Source organism: Pseudonaja textilis, chromosome 7 (assembly GCF_049901715.1).
Source record: "Pseudonaja textilis isolate UNSWEBS1 chromosome 7, rPseTex1.2, whole genome shotgun sequence".
Classification (NCBI taxonomy): domain Eukaryota; kingdom Metazoa; phylum Chordata; class Lepidosauria; order Squamata; family Elapidae; genus Pseudonaja; species Pseudonaja textilis.
The window spans coordinates 51,145,472-51,171,683 of NC_141996.1; the positions used below are offsets into that span (position 1 = coordinate 51,145,472).

A 26,212-nucleotide genomic window follows, 5' to 3' on the forward strand; every position below is an offset into this window, starting at 1 on the left:
GGACAGTCATTAATTTTTTGCCTAAACTACCTCACTAGCTTGTTCTGAAGATAAATTGGGATGTAAAATTGTTGCAGAAATTGCTCACCGTAAAGTAAGATGTCTCTTTTCCAGGGTTTTCTGTGTGAATAATAATAATAATAATAATAATAATAATAATAATAATAATAATAATAATAATAATAATAATAAACAATCCAGTCTAAACATGTGGTTGACTGTGTGAGCAACCAAAATAATACGAATATACTGCCTGACACCCAGGAACTATGGATAGTTTACAAATTATGTTACAAATAACAAGTTAAAACATTAAAAATAAAAAATAGCACAAAAGACAAAAATGAAGAGTAAAGATGGCAAATTGACAACCCTGAATGGAACAAAGAAAAACAACTCACACAATCTAAAGGGAGATTCAGTCACTTTCACCAAAGGCCTGGAGTAAGAACCAAGTCTCCAAGGCCCTCCAAAACATAAATTGAATGGGGGCCACCTCGATCTTGTGGGGAAACCTCATACCAAACAGCATACCAAGTGCTGTTACAGAGAAGGTGTGCTTCCAGTGTCCCAATGCATTGGTAAATCAAAGCTTCCTAAAGTGTGCCTTGATAGCAGATACTAGGGGAGACAAGCAATCCCTCAAGTAACCAAGCCCAATGCCATGCAAGACTTTATAATGTCAAGACCTTAAATTTCACACGGAAGCAAACTCACAACCAAGTCTCACAGGGCTTGGAAAGGCAGAGCATAACTCATCACTTGAGGATACAAGGGCAGCTCCGCTATTTGGTAGAATGTAGCAGATGTCCAAAGCTGAGTTGAGGTACTGTGAAGTCAAGAAAATTTATTAATGGATATGTATCCCCATAGAAAGATACTTGTGGATTTTTCTGTCTCAGGTGTCAAAATCTTAGGAGCTATAAGCAAATCCTTGACTGATATGAATCTGATTACTAAGAGCACATCCTGGAAAAAAAAATACAACAAACTATAGGAAGGGGACATTTGAGCTTTTTTTTCTCATCAAATGGAAATTTAAACGTTCTCTGAACAGCAAGATTTCCATTTTTCTGGGAGTTTCCAAACTTATGATGAATAAGAGATTGATTTTCTCTGTTCTTCTGGGGCTCTTGAAAGTGCCAAAACAATTAGCAGAAATTGGTTTACCAGTGAAATAAATTCCCCAGAAAGCTACTGAACTTCCTTCATTGTCTGTGTTCCAGCAGAGGCTAGACCCCATATACGACACCCAAGTTTGCACTGCAATCAAAACACCAATCTAGCGTTCACAAAGTTCAGTGAAATAATGAAGCAATCCGATGCTTATATACTTCTCAAACAGTTTATTTGTCATTGATACTAACTGTAATATTGAATGTACAGAAGAGTTATGGTACAAAGAAAGCAAGTTTTCAGTAGAAGTAATGCAACAGTCCAGCTGCTCTGCATGCTACTCACAATAAATTCTTCTGGATACATTGACCTTGTTATGTGGAAGGCCCTATGCAACTAGAGACGTAGTAGAGTGGGTAAAAATGGACTGTTCTCCCCCATGGAAGAAAACACTATTGTTTGGGGAGAACCCCTTCTAAAAGTGACCTATATAACCAGATCAGGTAAAGGTGTGCCAATTCTTGTACACAGTATAAGCTGATCATAAATACACCCAGGAAAAGTTGAATTAATGTGTTCTAACATAATTCTCAAAAGCAGCCCAATTTGCTATTTATGTTGTTCACTCATCATATTTACCACTTCATATCTCCTGAAACATTTCATTTTTATAACTTGAGTCTGCTACTTTTCAAATACCACAAATAACCCACAGTTGCTTGCACATTCTCCTACAACAAAAACAAAGATATTTCAATGTGTCACATAAAACCATGCTTTAACTGTTTACAAAGTAACTAAAACAGTTCATTTCAAAACCTAAAATAATTAAGCTGGAAGGAAGTTCTTTACAGTATTTAAGAAAAGTGAATTTAGAAAAGGTGTTGTGAAGGAGGAAAATGTCAGATACTTACAAGCCTTACCAATATGTTTTATGAAGCTTTTAAAACTTATTTACATACATAAATACAATTATATCTCATGACAATCTTTTTATGACAAGTACAACAAAATAATTAGTGGATAGTATTGTCCAAGGGAAATCAACAAAAGGTTGATAGAATGACAAAATGTTGGAAAGAAAGGTTGGATTTTTTTTTTAAAAAAGCAATTGTAACAAAATATTTTGGGGACAGTAATGACTAATTTATTTATAATTATGTGTCATCTGTAAGAAATCAGCTTGGCCTTTTAATAGAAATCTTAATATGCAGAAATAAATAAGAACCATTTGTTCCACTGAACTATGACATAGGAAAAATGTTATTTCAACAGCAGTATCAGAGGTTTTTTAACCCCAAACATATAGCCATTTGAAATAACTCTTACTTTTTCTTTTTACAGATAAGTATGTTTATAATCTCAGTTATGGAACCTGATAGCCCAGCAGGTTATCTTTTTTCAAATCAGTTCAGCTCAACTAAAATCAAATTCATTTCAATAAAGCAATCACTATTTGCTATTAAGCCAGGTACTTCATGATCTGTTTTACAAGTTGGTAATATTGTTGAATTGGAGGAAAAAAATTGTCAGATAGAAAAATAAAGAAAATTACTGTAAAAGGAATACTTTTTTTCAGGATCAAAAGGAACTCCAATGTGTAATTCATTTGTATAGAACAGCTGATGCTCTCCAAATGTTTTTTGACTTCGATGCCTAGCATTTCTGATCAGTATTGAAATCAAGCACATCTTCAAAACACCTGCTTGAGAAAGGCAGCGTTAGAATATACCTTTCACAGGGCTTCAGATGAGTTTTACTTTAATATGTAACCAGCTTTACGGAGTTTGATTCTATGTTTTAGGAAAACAAAGCATTTCAAGCATGGGGCTAATGAGTCCTAAATTAAGACTACCCAACTATGTTTCATTAAAATAGGAATTTTCCTCTGAGGTGGCCACTTGGAGAGATTTAGTGTAATCCGGTGTCTTTCAACTATTGCATTTAATCTTCCCAAATGCCAGGTTAGGAATGGCTGCCATATAACCTTAGGGAAGATTATTTACCAGAGAGTGTTCCCCTATTTTTTCACAGAATGCAGTCATAGGAACCAATGCTCCAAAAGTGGAAGCACCATAGAGGTTGCATACTATTTAAAGGCAGGCAAAAACACGGGATTATAAACACATCGCCTTGCAATTGTTCCTTCTGAATGAGATCCAACAGAAACTCAACAAATTTATTATCATGTGATGTCTGTATATTTGAAAAGTTCTATCTTTGTTTTAGCATTTCTAATTACACAGCAATAATTTGCAGGATAAAATCAAAAGTGATCAACATCTTATAAAAGTCCAATGAAGTACTCCCTCCCCCATTACTGAAAATGTTTATGAAACCATTACAGTTATCCAAAGTGATGATAGATGAAATCCAACACATCTGGAAGATATCAAGTTTAAAAAATGCAGATTCTCTGTGCCTTATGATCAAGTCCATACTTGAAATCTTGAATATACACTTTTAAACTGGCTAACTGCCAATAAAATTCTAATACTGACAATGTCATGAGAAAGATAGTTTGGAAAAGCAAATCTGGTTAGTTTACGGGAGGAGGGGGAGGAAGGCAATTAATTAGGACATCTTAAATATTAGGTAAAGAGCTCACCTGGGATAACAAAGGATTAATAAAATAAAGTAAGAACTAAGTAATTGTTAGTACTGTTTCATTTTAATCTAGGGAGTGCTATATGAGTTTACTTCCAGGAAGATATTGAAAGGTATGAAAAGGTAATAGTTGAAACATTAGATGTAGTGCTCTCAACTTAAGACTTTCCTACATCACTGCACTGTTTTCTGAATGTTTATGATATATTCTACAAGAAAGGATAGAATGGAACGCATGTAAGAGGAAACCGGCACACCTGCAAAAACTGAGTCATAGCTCACTGGTGAAGCACATGCTTTGCATACAGAAGGACCTTGGTTTAAATCGCTGACATTGCCAACTGAAAGGACGGTTAGCAACTATTGTGAAAAGCATCTGACCGTGGAAAATTGTTATTGATAGCACATCAGTCATTAGCAACAAGGTGTCTATAAATAGCATAGTATCTTCTAGATCCTCACAAAGTAACTTTTGTTCAAATTAAAGCAATAATTACAATTGCTGAAAACTTCACGAGAACCCTGTGAAATTATACCAACATCATAGGAGATTGCAAAAGATTTTGCCAATGGTGCTCAATGCCAGAAATATTGGCTGATTCTGAAGTAGGTAATACTGGGCTATGAGAACAAGTAGCCCGATCTGGTATAAGGCAGCTTCCCCGATTCTTGTAAGTTTAGTGCATTCTGAATACATGCAAAGTGCTTACACATGGCCTTTTGCAACTTTTCATCTGAACCTGGCTGACATCTATACCATTGCATATGCCAACCAAGCACTTAAAGCTTATTGGCTTCTCCAAAATCTTACCCAACTAAAGCTCAATGCTTTTTATTGTTACATTCTCAGAACGTAGAGTGCTAAAATGGATTTAATCCAGTATGTTTCTGGAAGAAGCTAGTGAATTGTGTTTATTGGGGCTTATTCTCAAGTAAGTATAGAGGGTACTTATTTCTGCATAAATTGGAAGAGAAGTGTGCTATTCATTATTCATGGATGTGCCTAGATATGAATTCTTCTGATAGAAATTGAGAGCCTTGGATGGTCTTAAGGAGTAGGACTGCATTCAGATCCCACATAAACTAGTGCTGCTTCATTTAAAGTGGCATCTTGTATGTTTGAAATGTATTAGAAAACAATGGCCTATTGAAACAACTACCAAGTTGAGTTATTTTATAAAACAAAGGAGCACACCAAGTTACAGGGTGGGTTATGCAAACATAAACACACATACAGATGGGAGGCCCACATTCCATATGAACCAGTTATTCTTCAAGGGTTTATTTCTGGACCATATGCATCCTCGGAAGGCTGAAAGTTTGAATATTGGAAAGATGTCAGGGTAGGGCTGCTTAGGACTTTATGGTATATGCTATGCCTCTATCTACTTATTGAAAGTGGAAGAGTGGGGTGCTTTTCCTAGAGAGAGAAAAAGTATCTGCATTTTTCTTTACATGTTATGAACAGACATTTGTGTGTCCATAAATTACACTTTAGTTTCCAGGGAGTGGTGAAATCACCTCTCTGGAGTGGTAGATGAGGTTTCTTGATCTTATTTTACCCATTTGGATTGCTCCCCCCACCCCTTTCCCAATGCACTTTAAATATAGCATATTTTTAAATTAATTTTCCTCTCAGGTGACCAAAACCAGATTCAGTAGGACCCACGTTGCCCAGCCCTCTCTTCTATAAGGGTGCAGAGGAGCTGAAGGTGAATGAGTGTATATAGGCCTGGAATGAAGAATCCCACATTTGTTATTATTTGTTTGAACTTCAATTATGTAAGATTGCTAGAAATCCTTTGGATTGTGTGTCATATGGGGGGAGGGACTGCAATGAATTTGGGTCTTCAAAACTGTGATTAGGATACAGCCTTAAATGAATTTTTGAATCTCCTTCTAGGGCAAGGGAAAAAGCTGGGATGTACTGTATTCTGACCATCACGTGGAACTTAATAGTCATTTAGACTGCTAATATTTAGTGTGTTGGTTTTTTTTTTCATTTATGTTGTCTTTAAGAAAGTTGATGGAATATAAATATCATACTGTACTAGAAATTCTGAAATATATACTCTGAGACAAAGCTTTGCTTCCAGTGCCCAAGTCATCATCCAAATGCGGCAAATACAACCTAAACTTCTTATTAAAAGACATTATATCATCATAACATTTTCAAAGAAACCTGGCTTCTCAATTGGACAAAAGTGACTTTGTTTAAATTATTGATGAGAATGAAATGGAGTTAAATGTAAACAATATTTCTAAATAATTAAAAATCACATTATCCATAATTATTCCAGCCATTTTATATGTAATAATTTTAAACTTTGGTTGCTACAAAATGTATGTGCTTATTTTTGAAGCATTATTTAAATAAAAGTATCACACACAAAAGTTCAATGCAGAGCATAAATATTGAACATCTCATCATGTACTTTTTCAGTAGTTGAGAAGGACTGTAGGTTGTCACTCCTTTATATTAAAAAAATTAAATTACTTTTCTAGAAAAGAGGCTTTTATAGATGTACTTAGCTGACAAAGTACAAGAAAAGTGAGCACATTATAAAAAAAAGGATTAAATCTTTCTGCAGATTTTAAGGTGCCAATAAAGGAAGATGATACACAAAGAAGGATGAGTTGCAGCTGAAAAACATAATAAAAATAAAAACAATTCCTGTATTCTTTGGGATATACAACTTGATTAAAAAATTATTTCCAGGATATAAAAACTCTTATTCACAGCATTGCTAAATTAGAAGCATTCACAGTTTCTCTCTGAGAATCGTTGTATACTTCCTTTTAACTTACAAATCAAAATGATTGATTAAATTATTTAAGATTGTGTAAGACTGAATGCCTCAGCACCAGATGTCAAACAAAATACTTCAAATTTCAAAGTCTGAAACTCTGGACTGAGTATCTATCCTTCTCCAGATTTATAGCCAACATGAGTGAACAGAACTACCATCTTAAAATGTTATTATTTTCTGAAGTTCAGACTTGGAAAAAGTCTATGGGAATGTAATCACTTCACTGAGCAAAATCAGAGAACATCATAGCAATATTTCCAGAAATACTGACTTCAGAACTGATTGTTATTCTGTGTGAAAGATAAACATGGCAGTGCTCTCATCTGACATATAAAAGCATGGATATTACCAGAATAGACACTTGTAATAATAATTCAATATGGTCGCCACACTGCTTCTTCTAATCTTGCCGTGGTCCCCATGTTGGTGGGGGAGTTGCTGTGACTGCCTTCAGTGTCCACAACATCATTTTGGTTTGGAAGGTTGGGATTGAGTAAAGTAGATCCGGTGGAAGCATTAGTGCAAGGAGGCAGAATACGTGGGGGAGACCGATCACCACCAGACATCATGGAGAATTGGTAAGATCCTGCTGATGTTCCATAGTAGAGATGATATGAAGGAGAGCTGGTCTGAAATGGGCTACCTTGAGCCTGAGAAGAACCTGGATAGGGAGGTGGTAGGTATGTGTGATATCTGGTGGCGGTGGTCATGGCAGACATGCCAATTCCTATTCCTGAGCTGACTGGGGTTGGAGTATAGGTGAAGGCTCCAGGATAGTGCATACGAGGATCAGAAATGGAAGGAATGGCAGAAAATGGACGATCAATTCCTACTCTTGGATCACTGAACGCCGTTAGGTCAGAAGCACCTGGTTTGGGAGAAAGGATATAAACATAAACAGATATAAACTGTAAGAAAAATACATGACTTTATTTCATTTAAGAGAAATCACTCAGATTGGTACGCAGGTGACCCCTCATGACTTGTAGCCTGATTACCTGCAGTTTTTCATATGTGCAACTGATAGCGGCAAGCCATAGAGCACTGTGATAGTCATATGTTCAATAAGAAAGAAGCAACCATGAAAAAGATTTCAGTGTTCAGGTTTGCAGGTCAAATTTGCTTTGTGAAAACAAAGAATAGTTTTATCCTGAACAGATGAGTATGATGCTTGGGCAGTTATTTAGGAAAGTGCTGACTATTCATTTCCTTCAGTATTCCAAGCAAGAATAGTGTTATTGGGAAGATATAGTTTGAAATACTTTGCCATGCCCCCTGCTCCAAAACCATCAACAAGAATTTATCTGATTTTTGCTTTTAAAATAATGATAAAAAAGGAAAAAGAAACAAAACAAAACAAACACATATATATATACACATACACATACACATTGTAAAAATAATGGTGAAAAAATTAAAAATGGAAAGAAAAAAGTATTTATTTTAGCAGTGTATAAGTTGTCTACAGTAATTATTCAAATATATATATTTTCTAATATAATACATCTAATATAGTATGGTTTTTTTTACCTTCTGTAATTTCTAAAATTAGTTCCTGATTTCATTATATTTGTCCACACAAACCCTATGTCTAGAACAGGGGTCTCCAACCTTGGCAGCTTTAAGACTTGTGGACTTCAGCTCCCAGAATTCCTCAGCCAGCTTTGGCAAAGCCTTAAAGTCTTAAAGCTGCCAAGGTTGGAGACCCCTGGTCTAGAAGCTATCTGCTCACAGGTGGCAAATGCTGTCAGGTCTCCAATCTAGTGAAAGGGGCCATATGGTTATCTTTTCAATGCTGTAATATCAGCCTTTTGGCCCACAAAAAACTTAGCTGCTCGGAACTACCATTTCTTGATTTCTTTTCCTTTAGTATAGCTTCCAACCTGATGCATTTTGTAAATCAGGCAATTAATGGGAAGTGTGGTAATATTTCATTAGTAGGAGATAAATCAGGTTCATCTGAGTGCTGGTCACACTGAGAAACAAATGAAGCTGAACCTTTCCACACATCCATCTTTCAACGATTGTAATTGGTAAGCTAGTCCCAAGCAAGCAGACACTTCTGTTCATTTTGCAGGGATCATTTAAAGCAGGGGTGTCCAACCTTGGCAACTTTAAGACTTGTGGACTTCAACTCCCAGAATTCCTCAGCCAGCTGGCTGAGGAATTCTGGGAATTGAAGTCCACAAGTCTTAAAGTTGCTAAGGTTGCCCCCCCCCCATTTAAAGGCTGTTAGCTATATGTATATGTGTGGGAGAGAGAAAGAGAGAAAAAAAGCGGGGAGTGAGGGAGAGAGAGAGGTCTCTCTCCCTCTCTCTCTCTCTCCCCCTCTCCCTCACATCAGGCAATGATGAACCACTTCTGAAATCTTGCCACAAAAACTGCAGACTAGTCCAGGTGGTTGTCAGGAGTCAAATACTCCCCCCCCCACCAGCCACACGCACATGCACACGCACACACACAGACATATACTATGAAAGAATTTGTGAACTTCGTTCCTCTCTTCTTTACTCCTTTCATCTGGACTAGACAGAGGCCTGGTTGCTTGGTCAACAGAAATTCACAAAGTTTATAAATTTAGGAACTAAAAGCCTTTCGAATAGCTTGTTCCCCATTTGAAATAATGAACCTCACTCCCTTCCTCTGCTGATTGAGGAACTCTCACTTCCCCTTCAAGGCCCCCCAGATGAAAGATAATGGCCTCTTAAAAGAGAGCTAGGAGACAGGCTCCAGTTAACAGAGACTTTGGCTCCCCTTCCTTGCCAGCTATTACAAGGCATTAAAATAACAATAAAGCAACCTTTCTTCGTGGCAAGCCCTCCTCAGACACAGTGTGGAGTCTGCCTAAAAGGAGTGTGTGCGCATACGGAAGGGAAGGAATCAGGAAGGTGGGAGAAAGCCTGCCCTGCGACTGGATTAAAAGGGTGCTGCAAATATAGCGTTGTGTCAGATTCTGAAAGCTTGTCAGCCGGCTAACCAAACTTCTTTGATATCCTTCAACAAGTTTCTCAGAAGGTTTCTGTGACAGCCTATCGTCGTAATTTTGGATGTGCCATATATAATCACCGTCTGCCTTTCTTCTAAACAATGCTACTGAACACCTGGAAATGCCTCCCTCGTAGATCGGGTTTCAAGTCTAAATGCCAGTTGGAAAGAGGACTGCCACTTTTTCCCTGGGAAGGTTTCCTGGGCTTCTTGTAGTAGCTGTGAAAGGCAGATATTCAACTGGTGAGGCTGTAATCCAGCAGGGAAGTATAGTAATAGAAATGTCATGTGCTAAATATCTGATTGCCGCACACATCTATAAATGGAGCTATGATGCCAGGAATGCCATTGCTTTGCATCCCGATGCGCCTCTCAACAATTGCAACTGTGGCTGTAGGTTGCCTTGTTGACGGGAAAGGGGAGAGGACAATAGTTTGCTTGAGCCCAGAGGATAGAAAATGGGGAAGGCAGAATTTCAGGTATTTTATTCATAAGAGCAGGGGGAAATGGTGTGTATTTTTAGGGACTGCTAAGTGGATTGAAAGATTACAATGGAGTCCGTTGGTATGGATGAAATCGATAAAATAAACCAAGCCTTCAAATTTAGGTAGCCGTGGGCAAGGTGTGGCCTCCAAGCCACATAGAACTGCTGCGTCACGAAATCACGAAATGGAACTTTGCAATTTGAGCTGAGCTGTATAACAAGCCAAAAGAGAATTGGCTGTAGGGTACAGGGTCGTGGGAAAATAGTGCCCATGACTAGGATACATCAGCAGGAGAACTTTCCCATCATGCTGATGAAATGATGCAAACAAATGTCATCGGCAAGCTTATCCTTATATCATGCAACAACAGTAATTAGCAACCCCCTATCCAGGTGTGATTTATTCAAGCTGAAGCCAGTAAAAGTGCTCCAAGCTAGCATCTAATTTTAGGATTTGGGAGAAAACAGATAAAGTTTTAGGTCATTTTTTTTCAAAATATTGAAAAATTGTAAGAGTTCACAAACATTTAAGCATTACTATATATTCCACTTTTCAGGAATTCAAGGCAGCATGCATACCATTCTTTCCCCACAACAATCCTTTTTTGACATAAGTTGAGCTAAGAGAAAGTGATTGGCCCAAAGTTATCCAATCAACTTCTGTTCTCGAGAGTTGATTATAATCCCCACCACTACCCCCACCATGTAGCAGTGCAATGCCGTAAACATGCAGGCTCCCTAACTTACTGTTTTAAGAATGGGACTAAAGTATTATTCTGCTAATATCATATCTCTGACTGGCTACACTAATGTCTTGGGTCTGAATTCTTTTCTACACTTTAATTTCTTTATTATGTATTTATCCCAATCAAAACACAACATACTTTTATTCTGAAAACTATCAGAAGAATTGTTATGGGGGAACAGGAAATCCAACAAAGTAGAACCAAATTTCTTGAATTATATTACAGCATAATTTATGCAAAAAGCTTCAGTATTTTACTTGTTCGAGGGACAAAATTCTCCAAGCCACTTACTTGTTAGCCGGCTTGAAAGCTCTGCAGAAAGGGAGGTCATCCCACTAGCCCTTCCAGGTGAAATTGGTGTGGCTGGATGAACAGAAGAAGTTGCAATTGATCCCAGGTATTGATAAGATGGGTCATAAGGCCAGGGAGGAGATGGCTGAAGTTGCCTTGTATCTGAAATGGGAAAAATAGATGTGAAGAATAGTGAAATACATTTCTTAATCTAACATTAACCATAGAGCATCAATTCATGGTGCTTGGATTAATTCATGGTGCTTGCAAGGATGGCTGCAAAATGTATTATTCTGCCTGTCCTGTACAAATACTGTACAAAGGCAGATAGATAAACTGCACAAAGCATCCATACAAAGTCTTTTTTATTGGTTCATCAGGCATCCTGTCAACTCACATTTATGACAAGGTTCTTCTTAATGTCCAATCCTTTGTATATCTGAATTGTGGTGTAGGAAGATAATAAGGTCTCAACCCCATGATGATTGAAGCAGCCGCATGATAATGGCTTCATGGAAGAGTGTGGGAGACCTCCCCCGACTCACCAAGGGTCAATTTAGTGACCAATCTGGATTACAGATGTGACCACATGACATGGACTACATTTCCCAGGATACCTTAACGACATTTACCATGATGCATTCCCTTAAGGGGACAGCTCACAAGTCCTAATTAACTATCCCAAATCCCATTAATTCTAAACTGTCTGGACAGCACGTGTATATCCAATGGATGTTGTGTTACTTTATAATACAACAAGGCACTTCTTTTATAAATGTCACTTAGTATAGTATAAATACTTTAAATTCCATGAGTAATAGATCACAAAACACTAAAATCATATTGGCTGAATGGAACATAATAGCATTTGTTCTCTTTGTCAGAATAAGGCTTAGGGCCTCAGGATTATATAAACCTGCCTAATGGCTTGTATCAGCAGTAAAGACCCCTTCAAGGAGAGATGTCCATGGGGGTAAGGGGTAGGGAAAGATTAAGGCAGGGGTCCTCAAACTACAGCCCATGGGCTGGATATGGCCCACTGACACAATGCATCCAGCCCGCACAGTAGTGGGATTCAGTGCCACCCTTCATCCCGCCCCTCACCCCTCTCTTCCCAGCCACTCCTCGCGTGGCTGGCTTTTCCCAGCTGACAGGGGCCCGGGGAGGAAGTGCCTTGCTGACTGCCTGCAACGCCCCTCCTCCAGCCATTGGCTTTGTCTTCCAGCTGCATTTCTGCTCATTTCAACTGCACTTCTGTTCACTGCACTGTGGCTGCCTGCAAGGTAAGGGTGAAGGGTGTGGGCTGGCGGATGGGCGGGGGAGGGCCAGCTGGTGGAGGGGTGATGCCGGGGGCACAGACACATGCTCCTGGGCCCGTGGGTGGGCAGGGGAGGCCGGCTGGCAGAGGGGTGATGCTGGCAATGTCAAACCTCAAATTATTAGTTTAGTTAAATAGTAAGGGCTTTAAAGCAGTAAATGAGTAAAGGTAATACAAGAACCCAACTATTTTCAATTTCTGAGACCAAAACAGAGTGAAGCCCGGTTCAAATCACCACTGTTTTTAGCCCTATTAAAAATCGGTCTTTACCCAAGATTGTGTGTCATGCAGTCACCAATGACCTGCACTTTATATATTTAGAAAAGTATTCAATCCTATGAATCCAGAAAGCTGGGAACGATCTTTGCAAATCACATAAGTGGAAACAGAACCTATTTGGACAGTTATCAAACACTGGACTGTCTCTAGAAGTCTGGCTTGCAGAACATAAAATTGGAGTGACAGCTGAGACACTACTTTGTGTTTCCATTTGTTAGCACTTCTGTACCACTTGAAGAGATGAGACAATGACCGCCTTTTGAGAAAACCAAATCAAAGGGCCCTGACTTGGCTTTGTACTTAGCCTGTTGCATGCAATTGCAACTCCACAAAAAAAATGGGTCTGCAAAGACATAAAGATTTAACTAATCTTTTTATCTAAAGTCCTTTGTGAGGAGGTGAAGTTCATAACTTCTAAAAATATCAAGTGAAGATCAGAATATGAGAAGTTAGAACAACTGTGAATGGCACCATATGAAAATGAGATGCTATATCAGTTTTGTCTTTATGAACCTTACTAAAAATCACTAGATGCTGAAGACTTGGTTGATGATCCCAAATCAATATGTGAAGTTTCAGAGAAGATTCTATTCTTAATTGCTCTCACATGTGCTCACCTATACGTTTCTTCCATTGCACTTTACCATTAATCTGTAATGATACACACATAATCTTTATAAATTTATATACTATACAACTTATTTTGAAAGTTTGGAGTAGAGAATTCTATTAGAATATTTGAAGGGTGCAAACTTAGTCAGATAAGTGTTAATATGCAAATTGCATCAGAAAGTGCAGATCAGATCCTTCTGTAACAGAATTGACAAAGTTTGAATTATTTAAGTACTCCTCAAATTCACCTTCCCATCATGAAAGTCTTGATACTTTTTAATTTTCTTTTTTCTCTTAGATTGCTTTATTTTCCTTTTAACCTAGCTTATTTTTCTCCCAAAAATTTACTTGCCCCTACTTATTTTGTTTTCCCCTGATATTTTTTTTTCAAACCATGCCCCTTATCTTTCCAGAAACAGAGCAATTAGCCAATCTGTGCCACATTTTTTTCTGATTATCCAAGTCCTGAGTAATAGACAAGCAATTATGCCAACAATTGCTAAGCAGCTTTATAGCAACAGATGAGGAGACATCAGCCTTCTTCAGCCTGGCAATCTTCAGAGGTATTGGGACTGATGTGCCCCTGTGTATCTGTGTGTGTTATGTGTTTGTGTGCATGATCTCTATGTATGTATCTGTATGTGTGAGTGTGGAGAGAGGGGGGAGGGGGGAGAGAGAGAGGGAGAGAGACAGGAGCTTCAGAGACAAAATTATTGACTCTAATTCCAACATCAGCGATTTCACTATTCTGCTGACTTCAATAAATGTAGGGCATGTTTCTCCCACAACTTTGGTGTTCTTCCCCAAACTTCATCCAGCACAGCTATAATAATAGGGAATTTAGGAGTTTTAGTTATAATACATGTGAAAACTACTGGGTTAAGGAAGCTACTTTACTGAATTATGCAGTTATAATCTGAAATAAAGATTTATATAGGTTCCAATAGCAAAATGAGGTTTCAGTATTTTTTAAACAGAGCTAAAAGGAGCAAAATAAAAAAGATCATCTTGATTATTCTATTATCAGTTTAGATCATTTGTAGCCTTCGTATAGTGCCTTTTACTATAGCAACTATTCATTTCTGCATTTTGCAATGTGCAAAAGTATATGTAAACAATTATTGCAACTAAACACTTCAGGGTGGGAACTAAACTACAATAATTCACAATGTGCTTAGTTAGACTTGTGTATTCATGTTGCATGTGTCCAGCTTCCTGTTAAGCTAGCTATTAGATACAAAGCACTGTACTATTTACAGAAATTTTGTGTTTGGTTTCTTAAATAATAACAACCCAACAACCATAATTAAACAGGATGTACATTGCATAATATTTAGTACTTTCATACAATAAGCTTTGATAATATATTCATATCTGTAAGAGAAAATATATGTATTAAAATGGGTGAATTAAGTGCATATGATTAAAAAAAAGAATATCTACTATTTGTCGCTTCTTAGAAATATAGGGATTTTTAAAAAGACATCGGTATATGCAGCAATATGGACCTTATAATTGATGGAAGTGTATCTTCCCCAAAAGATATTTTTTTATATACTGACCATTGGGTGGCAACAGAGAGCTTCTTGCACAGTCTTTTAATCACTGTGTAATGCTCAGTTTGATTCCTCAGATAATTAGTATGATTAAGTTCTGGGGCAACTCCATACTGCCATAGATTATCTTAATTTATTCTACAATTTGATATCTTAGTTTCAAGAATACATAATGTGCCATACCAGACTCATCTGTAACACAAGAGTCCACCATTCTAAGGATGCAGAATACTTAGTGCAGAGGTGTCAAACGTGATTTTATTGAGGGCTGCATCAGGGTTGTGTTTGACCTCGGAGGGCCAGGATGGGCATGGTCAGCTCGACATCACACGTGTTGGGAGCCCCTGTGGGGGCCCGAGCCCTCTGCCAGCAAAAATAGGCTCCCAGGGTCCATTTTCAGCTGTGACAGCCTCCTGTAATCATCTACCAGTGAAAATGGATCTTGGGAGGGCCGTATGTGGCCCTACCAAACTCCATTTTTGCTGGCAGAGGCACTGCGGGCTGGTCCTTTGCTATTTACAAGGTGGGCCTTTGGATCAGATCTAAACACACCCCAGTCCGGATCTGGGCCTTGAGTTTGACACCCCCGGTTTAGTGTATAGGTGGCTGTGAATAGATTTAGATTTTGTAATAATGCATTGTAGTAAATCACATCAAAGATTATTTAACTCTCAGTTAATATAAGTTAAAATATCTGTAGAATCTGAGAAATCTGTAGAAAATGAGACTATGATATTGTCTAGAACAGGGGTCGCCAACCTTCTGGACCTCAGGGACCACCAAACTAATAATTTTAAATCCCAGGGATCATTAACCAGTTTGGTGGGCATGGCCTAATTTGTGGGTGTGGCTTGGTGGTCATGTGACTGACTGGGCATGGCTTGTATGTAAATATTATAAATATTTATATAAATATTGAATTTTTTATAAAAAAGAGCAACTTTTACCCAAAATCAGGCAAAGCAGGCAGGCAGATTGAGTTGCTCACAGAATCATTCAGTGAACTATCTATCTGCCATCGGCTAGCTCAGTCTGTCACATAAAATTTGCTTGCTGTGAATTTGCATTGAATAATAGAACCTTCAGTCCTAAGGGAGGTTCGGCTGTGCCTAAAAGCAGAGCCGAAGATCTAAAGCAGTGGTTCCCAAAGTGGGCGGTACCGCCCCCTGGGGGGCGATGGGATGCCTTAGGGGGGCAGTAAGAAGCAAGGGGGCCAGCAGGGGGATGCTAAGACATGGCAGGGGGGCATTTGAGGTGCCGGCCCCGCAGGCTCACTGACTGCCAGCCACACAGACCATTGACTGTTTCATCTCTTCGTAGCCGGCGCCTCGAATGTGGAACCTGCGCGCAGTGAGCCTTGCCAAGCCTGGGGGGCAGAGGTGGGAGGTGGTGGAAAGAGGGTGCCTTAAGCTTGCAGGCTGCCCTCTCCGGTGGAAGTGGCGGAGGCGCGCCAGAAGGCCCGAAAGCAAAACCCTCCCAAGGTGCGCAGTGAAAGGGGTGGGTGGTCCAGCGTTAGGGCCCCCTTCCCCGGAGAACAAGGGAGCACACAGCGCCCACCCGTCCTCCGCCTCTCCAGCCAGCTGGGCTTGTGCACAGGATGCGGGTGGATGCAGCTGTGGCTCTCCAAGGCGCGTGGCTCCATTTGGTTCGGCTCTACGTGGCTGTCCTGGACCTAGAACCTAGCCTCCCTCTGCAGCCCGGTTCTTCTGACTGAGCCCTGAGCTTGCTTGATTGCTTAGTTTCCAAGTGATTGTTCCCTCTGCCTCTGCTGGTTTGGGCGGCTTCTGCATGCCTTCCTCCTCCCAGACGGAGCATAAAGATGGGTGGAACGCTTCACTGAAGTTGGGAGTCTCTGAGCGTGTGCAGAGTACCTCCCCTTGCTTGGCCCAATGAAAGTGGACCTTGGGTTGAAGCAAAGATGGTGAGGTCGGCTGCATCGCTGTCTTGGGGAGGTTGGCATTGCTAAATTGGATGCCAAAGGGGGCTGGAGAAGAGACAGAGGGGCAGCTGGAGGGGGCTGGAGAAGGGGCAGAGGGGCAGCTGCATTAAGGAGCAGGAAGATGGTTTTAGCCATGGTTTATTCACTGACTAAGCCGGAATCAAACAGCATGCTAAACTCTAAACCAGAATGGCTGGGTTGATATATTCAGCCCGTGTTTCTCAACCTTGGCAACTTGTGTGGACTTCAATTCCCACTCTGGCTTTGCTCTACTTTCTCAAAGTGCCACCGCTGTCGCATTCTTTCTTTCTTTCTTTCTTTCTTTCTTTCTTTCTTTCTTTCTTTCTTTCTTTCTTTCTTTCTGTCTGTCCGTCCATCCATCCATCCATCCATCCATCCATTCATCCATTCATCCATCCATCCAAAAGGTCTGCCTGCCTTTCTGTCTACCTACCTACCTACCTACCTACCTATCTATCTATTTATCTATCTACCAATATAGATCTATCTATCTATCTATCTATCTATCTATCTATCTATCTATCTATCTATCTATCTATCTACCTACCTATCCATCCATCCATCCATCCATCCATCCATCCATCCATCCATCCATCCATCCAAAAGGTCTGCTTGTCTGTCTGCCTGCCCTTCTGTCTACCTACCTACCTACCTACCTACCTACCTACCTACCTATTTATCTATCTACCAATATCTATCTATCTATCTATCTATCTATCTATCTATCTATCTATCTATCTATCTATCTATCTATCTATCTATCTATCTATCTATCTATCTATCTATCTATCCATCCATCCATCCATCCATCCATCCAAACTGTCTGTCTGCCTGCCTATCTACCTATCTACCAATCCACCTACCTACCTACCTACTTGTCTCTCTCTGTCTCTCTCTCTCTATCCATCCATCCATCTATCCATGTTTGAAGCGCCAGCCCTGCAGGCACATTGGGAAAGTAGAGCAAAGCCAGTCTGGGAGGGAGGGATGGAGGGAGGGGGAGAGAGAGAGAGAGACCTGATGCATCTGATTGAAATGAGGCCTAATTTAGTCTGAGGCCCTTTTCCACATTGAAACACCTTTGGCTTCTATTAAAGGTTTTGTGGACAAAACATGGTCAAGACTATCAGGAAACTCCCACATTTTGTTGAGGCTTTAAACAGGATCCATTGGACCAGATCTCCACCCTAAAAATTACTTTTTCCCAATGTATTACAGTGCCAATTCTGAAGAAGGCAAAACCAAAATGTACTGGTAAATTACAAGGAGAACACACGCACACACACACACACACACTCTCCCTTCTAACCCTGCTGGAGCAGGTGATTGGACTAGAATAGATATCTCATTATCTTTCTCCTCCCTCCCTCCCTCCTTGTTTATTTCTTTTTCTTTCTGTCCCTTCCTTCCACCACCACCCCTCTTTATTTGTCCCTTTTTCTTTCTTTCCCTTTCCCCTTTCTTTTTCTTTTCTTCCTTCTCTCTCTCTCACTCTCGCTTTTTTTCTTTTCTTTCTCTCTCTTTCCCTCTCTCAGGCTCGTCCTATTGACTTGACTTGCTGGGGCAGGTCCCTCCAATGCAGTGGGCTCAATGGGGTGGACCTGTGGGGCTGGCACCTAGAATGCGGCAGTGTCAGCATATTTGAAAAGTAGAACAAAGCCAGAGGTTGGTAATTTTTGCTGCAAAGAATCACAAAAGCTTCTGAGTTGTGCACAAGACGAGACACACATGTCAATGCAATTCAGCAACATAAAATAATGAGATACAAATAAAACAAATCAACAAGAATCGGCAAAGTATCTCTGCTTAGATTTTATTCACTGCTAGAATCTAATCACAGATACTTTGCCGATTCTAGTGCAATGACCTGCTCCAGCAGGGTTAGAAGGGAGTGTGTGTGTATGTGTGTACATGGCTGTCAAAACTCCAAAAATGGGTCAAGTATCTCTGGGGAGGCCAGTCATAAATTAGAACACTTGCTAAACAACCGGCCATTAAGTGAGGACCATTGTTTTTGGTTTGCCAGTCACCTGGCCATGCCCACCCAGTCACATGACCACCAAATCACACCTACCCCATCATGTGACCAGCAAGCCATGCCCAGCCAGCAAGCCACACCAGCCAGTCACGTGACCAGCAAGCCACGCCCACCCAATCACGTGACCAGCAAGACACATCCTCAAATTAGGCCACACCCACAGAAATTTGAATCCAACCCCTGGGTAGGGGGCACCGAGGATGCGTTTATAGCACTAAGGGGGTGGCGGACTGAAAAAGTTTGGGAACCACTGATCTAAAGACTAGCTAGAAAGCAAGAAATTTCCTGTGTCCTAGCTAATTTAAATCTCCCAGCACAGCAGAACAGCTGATGGTCAGAAAAGGAAAAATAGCAATTTAGCAGGCAAGTTTGCTATAAGAAGTGAGTGGGCGGGGAGGGTTCCCGCGGGCCATGTGGGTGGCGCAGCCTTGTGTTTCTGCACAGCCTGGATTAATTGCTTTGGGGGGAGCACTGGGGGTGAAATTTTTCTATGGCCCACCAAAATTTTCTCATGGCCCACCAGTGGGCTGTGGCCCACTGGTTGGCGACCGCTAGTCTAGAACAGCTGTAATTCAATCCATAGCACATAGAACAAGGAAAGTCTTTTCAATTATTCAGCAACTGTGGAAAAGAATATTTTTAACTACAAAATCTAAGTTTTTGTCCATGTCACTTTGTTTGAACATTTATTCATAAACAATAATACATTTTGGAAGGAAAATGTATTAAAAGAAAACTAAGAAATGTGCATGAGCTTACACACTGTTCCTATTAGGAACTGTGGTTGGTTCTGATCATATCTGGAAGATTTGATAGTGATATTTTTGCCTTTAACAGAGGAGCGGGGGGGAGGGGCAAATCTAGCTTGAAAAATAGATGAAATTTGGAGATGTTATTTCTATATTCCAACCTACAGCCTTTACAACCTGAAACTACTGCCCTTGCAAAGAGAAATAGTCAGTGAACTCTCAGAATGGCAGCTTGCTATCCTTTGGAAACACAAGGCTACCATTGGAAGATTGTCATAATTGCACAAGCCAATCCAGAGTTCACCAGAGGCCAGACATTGCTATTCTTTTCAGCTTGGCAGCATTTAAAGAGGTTGGATATTACAGTGATACAACATGTTGCTGGAATCATTTCTGAGCAGGATGTCAGTAACTGCCAAGATAACAAATACATTTTTGTTATAATACAGAAATCCACATCCCTACAAAGAGTAGTAACTAATTTTACTTTTTTTCTTAGTTTTCTTGAATGCCTTTTTAAAAGAAAAAAATATATGAATTTACAACTAAAGGCATTATAGGAAGAGACAATACAAGTATCCACAAATTAATTTGTCAGATATTAATTAGTCTTCTGATTAGTATGAACCACTCATTGCAAATCTGCTTTTGTCATTTTAAACCAATAACTATGACCTGACAAATACAACCCAGCAAGGAACACAATTTCTTATCTTTGTGAAATAAGCATTGCAAATAACATATGAATTTTAAAAAACTATCTAAAAGATAAATAAGCACAAATTGAGTTTTGTGGCAGTGAGTGATCTATGAGGAATTAAGTTGGTGAAGACCAATTCTGAATAAAAGTGTCTACATAAATGTTTTTTCTGGAACTTTTGCTGCTTATTTTTGAGCCAAGGCTAATACTCTTAACTACCATTAGTAAATAAAAAGGAAAGAAAAAAGTATACAGCATGTTATGTGAAAGGCTATTCACTAATTTTTTTCAATTTTTTTTTAATAACCTTCATCCAAAATGAATAGCTAAATGTTTGTTATACATTACTACTGGAGAGGTAATATGTACCAATCTGATAATTCAACAAGATAATCTAGAATAACAGAATAACAGACTTTGGAAGGGACCCTGGAGGTCTTCTGGTCCAACCCCCTACTGAGGCTCAGTAATGATTTTGACTACACACTTCATTTTCATTCTTAACAAGTTGTTGGAATACGTATATAAAAAATCTATACCACAAGGAATTCCAGGCTTGAAGAATCCATTCCCAAGAATTTAGGAATAGTCTTAAAATAAATCTAGGAGCTCTGGATTCATTTTATATGAGACATTTATAAAATATTAACAATATTATTTGTTTCAATAGCTTTACGTTATTTTTAAAAATGGGAAAGAATGCATACAAGGCATGGCAAAAGACATACAGTATCCTTATCTTCTCCACACATTTTGTATGCGTGTCATAAAAGCAGTGTGCATTATGTTGTGTGTTTGTCAGTTTGATCTTGCAGGTACAGCTCTGTCGGTATCTTATTTTTCCAAATGTTTACATATTATCACACCAACAAAACTTATTAAATGCTTAACTTTATTATCTTGTGCTCTTGTCGGTTTGATTGATTTAATTTTTAATCTTCTCTTTAACATTCTATCTACTTAGGCTGTTTCCTCAATATCTAAAATCCATTGGTAGACAGGTTTGTACAGTAACACGCTCTTGCAAGTATTTGTGGACACAGCATGCACTCATAGCAAATCAGTTATCTTAAGTGTAGCTCTGTGTCCTAATATAGGGCTAGGTCAACTAAATGCTTCAAATAATACATTTTAATTGGCCTACCCAGCCAGAACTTAGCCTTTGAAGGTATGATTTTAAAAGGTCTTCCATCAACTCCAGCTGGCTGATTTTTCTTTCTTACCTTCATATTTTCCTTCCATACAATTAGCAAAGTGTGACTGATCCTTGCCTAATGCTGCCTTTTAATGACAGTATCATTTCCTGGTAGCTTGATTACTTAGGACATTGAAAAAGGAGGAGTTTACCAAAAGACAACTTCACCACTATGAATAGCAGGCATATAACATAAATATTGACTTTTCTTTGAGAACATCAACATGAGAAGCTGGAAAATTACAGAGGAAATTGTACAGTTCTATCATTGTGAAATTACTTTTACTCAAAGCAGCTAATAAGGGAAAGGTCTGCTCTGAAGGGTAGTTCAAGTGTTTGCATTTTATTTTTTTCTTTTATTTAAAAATATTTATTTATTTTTAAATGAAAAATGCAATGATGGAAAAAGAAAAAAAGTATAACACATAATTTTAGCAATAGTTCCAGGTGGATTTGAAGTAAGATTTTGCAAATAATTATACGAAACTTTTCCTTGGGATAATGGAAAAAATGAATGAAAGTCACCTGGTGTTTTCAGACTTCAACAATTCCTAATAGCTGAAAAGCAGTTAACGATTTCCAAATGTATTAGAAAAGGGATTATGTGAACTCAGTGTTCTTTTGAAGGTGCTGACTTGGTTTGAACAAGATGGCTTTTGCACAGCCATCTTCAGTTCATCATTTCTTCCTTGGAAAACCTGTTGTTTCCCATATTTCTGTAAATATTCAATCACATTCGCTAGCCTTCTGATTTTGTAAAAGTCTAACTTCATCTTCTAATAATTCTTCTTGTCAATAGGGGATATCTTCCAAGGAATCTTGGATGTTAACATCCCTACTGTACAGAATTTTAATATTGTTCTACTATATTTGTTTGATTTCTTTACAACAGCTGTATATATTCATCTTTAATAGTCTGATTTGCTGTCAGAATCTTCTGAATCTGGAGTACTTTTCAAAAACTTCCTTTGTTGCTCCAAATCTGTTGCCATCATTAATATCTTTACAGATGTTATTATAAATACTGCACCCTGTCTCTTCTAATAGTTCTTTTAAAATTCCTTAACCATTTCCTCCCTGAGATCTTTCTCTCTCTTTTCACTTTGGCTTCTCCTATGGACAGATTTTGCCTCCTTTTGGTTTTTTGCAGTCGCTTTTCATATTCATCCTTTACAAATCTTTTGATTTCATTTCACAATTCCTCTGGTTCCCTGCCATTCAGGTGCAGGACTTCAAAGAGATTCCGGATATTTCCTCTTGAAAATGCTGAATAAATGCTCAAAATCATATCATGGAAAGTGTTGCCACCCCCCCTCTCTCTCCCTCCCTCCCTCCCTCTGTTTTATTTAGATCATGTACATGAGCAGTTTGTGATAGCCAGATTGATGTCAGCCCTGCTATATAAACCAGGCAGGAAACATGCCTAGATGATTAAACCTATTTTATTGTAAGGCTACAAGTAGCATAATTTTCAAGTCTGAAGGCACATATCTCCTGCTGCCCTTTTAACTACTTGATCCACTATAGTGGGTCCTTTCTAAGTTTCTTGCTCCAACCATAGCCATTGGGGGTGCCTTCTTCTTGTATAATTGTTTTCTAGGCAGCGTCTCTTCCCCCATTCCCCAAATTCATTCCCACAATCCATTACATCGTGGGATTAATGGCAGATATGAGTGTTCCCCCTCTACTGGGAAATCCTAGCAAGCATTCATCCCCCCCACCCGTTTCTCTTTGCTAGCATGATGGATACTGTAGGCAGAATGGATTCATGTATCATCCGTGACTCTAGGGTGTTTCCAAGATTTGAAGATCAGTGTGTGTGTCAGAGGTGGTGTTCAGCAGGTTCTGAACAGTTCTGGAGAACAGGTAGCAGAAATTTTCACTAGTTCAGAGAACTGGCAAATACCACCTCTGACTGGAGATTTTACAGTATCCTTCCCCTGCCATAGAGGTGGGATTCAAATTTTTTAACAACTGGTTCTGTGGGTGTGGCTTAGGTGGTGGGCATGGCTTGATGGTCATGTGACTGGGTGGACATGGCTTAGTTGTCATGTCATTGCCTGGGTGTGGCCAACTCAATATCACTCACATCTAGGCACACATCTCCTCGCCTGGCCTCTCATGACTGTGGGGATGCTGCAACAGTCGTAAGTGTGAAAAATGGTCATAAGTCACTCTTTTCAGTGCCATTGTGACTTTGAATGGTGACTCCACACAAGCAATGTACCAGCAAAGGAGGGGAAAAAAAACTCCTGAGAAGTTCCTGAGACAGGAAGTCTAGTCCTGCCAAGAATGTAATAAGGGTTAATGGAGAGGCAGTTTCTGTAAGGAACACCAGAATGTTTCCTTCCTGCCTTCCTTACAGGGTTAGGCCAGTAATTTCTTCTAACAACCGGTTCTCCAAACTGCTTAGAATGTTAACAACTGGTTCTAGTGAATAGGTGTGAACTGGTAGAATCCCACCCCTGTCCTGCGACGCCCACCAAGCCACGCCCACAGAACTGGTAGTAAAAAAAATGAATCTCACCACTGGTGTGTGTGTGTGGGGGGGGAGGGGGAATAAGACAAAGCACAATACACAAAAAAGGAGGAAATATAAAATATTGGATATATCTACTTTTAAAAATTGATGTGTTGTAATATCAAGTCTTTATACAGTATTGTAAGGACCTCTGCAAGAATAATTGTTTCCATTCTATCTTCTTTGTTGCATCCAATTTCTACCAGTTGTTAACAGAAAGCATGCTACTGGTGCTTTTGCCCCCCCGCCCCCCAAAGTTTTGGCAAATAATTGATTGAAACTTAAATAACACCTTATTGCATCTTATTTATAAAAGACTGAATTTGCAATGTAACATACAATCCTAGCATGTACATAAAACATACAATAGGGAAAATAATCTGTGATGTTCAGATAGGAGGAAAACCTAACATGTATACAAAAGAGGGAGCATCAAAGATGTAAAATTATGGTACCTAATATTTTAAGTGCAAGGAATCCTACGGTTGCTCTTCTAAACCCAGAAATTAAGTTAACTAATACAGCAGCTGCAAAACTGGTGTTAAAGGATGTCACTTAGCAACAAGCAGCCTGTTGCATTTTGTATCAGCTGTAGTTTCCAAATCATATTTAAAAGCCATTCTATGTAAAGTCATTAGAAAATAGTCTAGAACAGCATTAATTAAATATCTCTATATAAAAGTGAAATACCACTCATGCATCATCACAAAATCTCCAGAACCGTAAAGCCTACAAACTCTTGGCTTCATTCTAGGTGCTCACTAAGAAAGGATTTTTCGAAATTGCCATCAGAGCATTAGTATTTCGTATATTATTATTAACATGCTCTGATGCTAAGGAGTTCTACCCCTCTCCCCACCTGAAAAGAAATCTGTTGCAAACGCAAAACACAAGCAGAGGGGAGGAGTTTCAGTTTCAGTTTCAAAGCAGCAACCAGCTTTAGGACAGAACAGTTGAGCTAAGCCATGCCCAGGCTCCTTGCTGTCTCCTTGCTCACATAACAAATACTTTTTCATTTTCCAAACAGCCTACAACTCTCTCACATACTGACAGGATGCTAGCCAGATGAATACTGATGGATGCTATTGCCAAAGGCAGAATTCCCCCCACCACCACCATTTTCCTCCCAAAAACTAAGCCCAAGCACATAGTTTCGTAGTGAAGCATGGGTATCGAGCTAGTCTTAAATAATCTTAAAGTTGCCAAAGTTGTAAAACACTGGTCTAAAGTAAGAAGGGCACGAAGGACCATCGCTTCAAATAAAATGCATCTAATACACCATACAAAGCTGGGCAAAGGCTGCTCTGGCCATGGTTACCAGTTGCTGTGTGCTGAAGAACATCTCATGTTGTAGATCCTTGAGGGGGAGCCAGATCAATTTTGGACAAACAGCCCTTTTAACTGCATTTTCTCGTATAACTAAAAAGTACACAGTTATAATGCACGTAAAGTTTCAATATCATTGTCAAAGTTACTTAGGTTCTTTAAAAAGACACAAGTACCTTTAAGCAATGCCCTAATGTTTGCTTTTAATTTAGAGCTTTTGTGGTTTTACTGAGGCATTAAAACCATTTAAGAAGTTCTGCAGAAGCTTGGGGCTTTGAAATGACTTTCACAGGAAGCTGAGATTAGTCCATTTTAAATTATATCTCAGATTGCAGGCCTCCGGACCTAAACAGCAAGCAAACTGTAAGTGGTAGGCTGCTATTTTTGTCATAATACTGAAAACTCTGCAGTATTTGGAAATACTTAATGCAAGCATTTTAATTATAAAACTTATATTGTTTTATTCAACTATTTCCTCAAAACCAGATTCTATTGCATCCCAAAAATTCAAAGCCAGTTTTAGACTAAAATATTACAATATTAAAATCATAAACAATTAAATAAGGCTAGTTTGATAGTTCCTAACAAAAAAGAATCCTTACTTAAGGATGTTGACAAATAATGACAAATAGGAATAGTATGTTATTTCAAAATATTTATGTTAAGACATGGAATGAAATTTAAGAAGACATGCTAAGATGTGAGAAACTACAATTGTCATTGCTGGGGAGAATTTCTGTGATAAAAATGAATATTCCGCCTAGAATGATGTCAGACAATGCTATTTTGACTACTGACGCACCTTTTAAACAATGGCAAAAAGACATCTAAGTTTGAATGGTAAAGGGAAAAGCCACGAGTTAAATATAATGTATTATGTGTTTACATAGGAAAGAGGAGGATTGAATCAGTCATTCAG

The 26,212-nt window shown here is 39.0% G+C and overlaps 1 protein-coding gene across 1 annotated transcript in view; it reads right to left on the reverse strand.

The window, feature by feature from the left end:
- Positions 1-1,323: 1,323 nt before the first annotated feature.
- Positions 1,324-26,212, reverse strand: part of RUNX1 (RUNX family transcription factor 1) — a 213,611-nt gene continuing 188,722 nt past the window's right edge. The window contains exons 7-8 of the mRNA XM_087937589.1: positions 11,040-11,201; positions 1,324-7,401 (exon numbers count right to left, since the gene is read on the reverse strand). Coding sequence (XP_087793715.1) covers positions 6,908-7,401; positions 11,040-11,201 — 656 coding nt within the window. The 3' untranslated portion in view covers positions 1,324-6,907. The remainder of the gene's footprint in view (positions 7,402-11,039; positions 11,202-26,212) is intronic.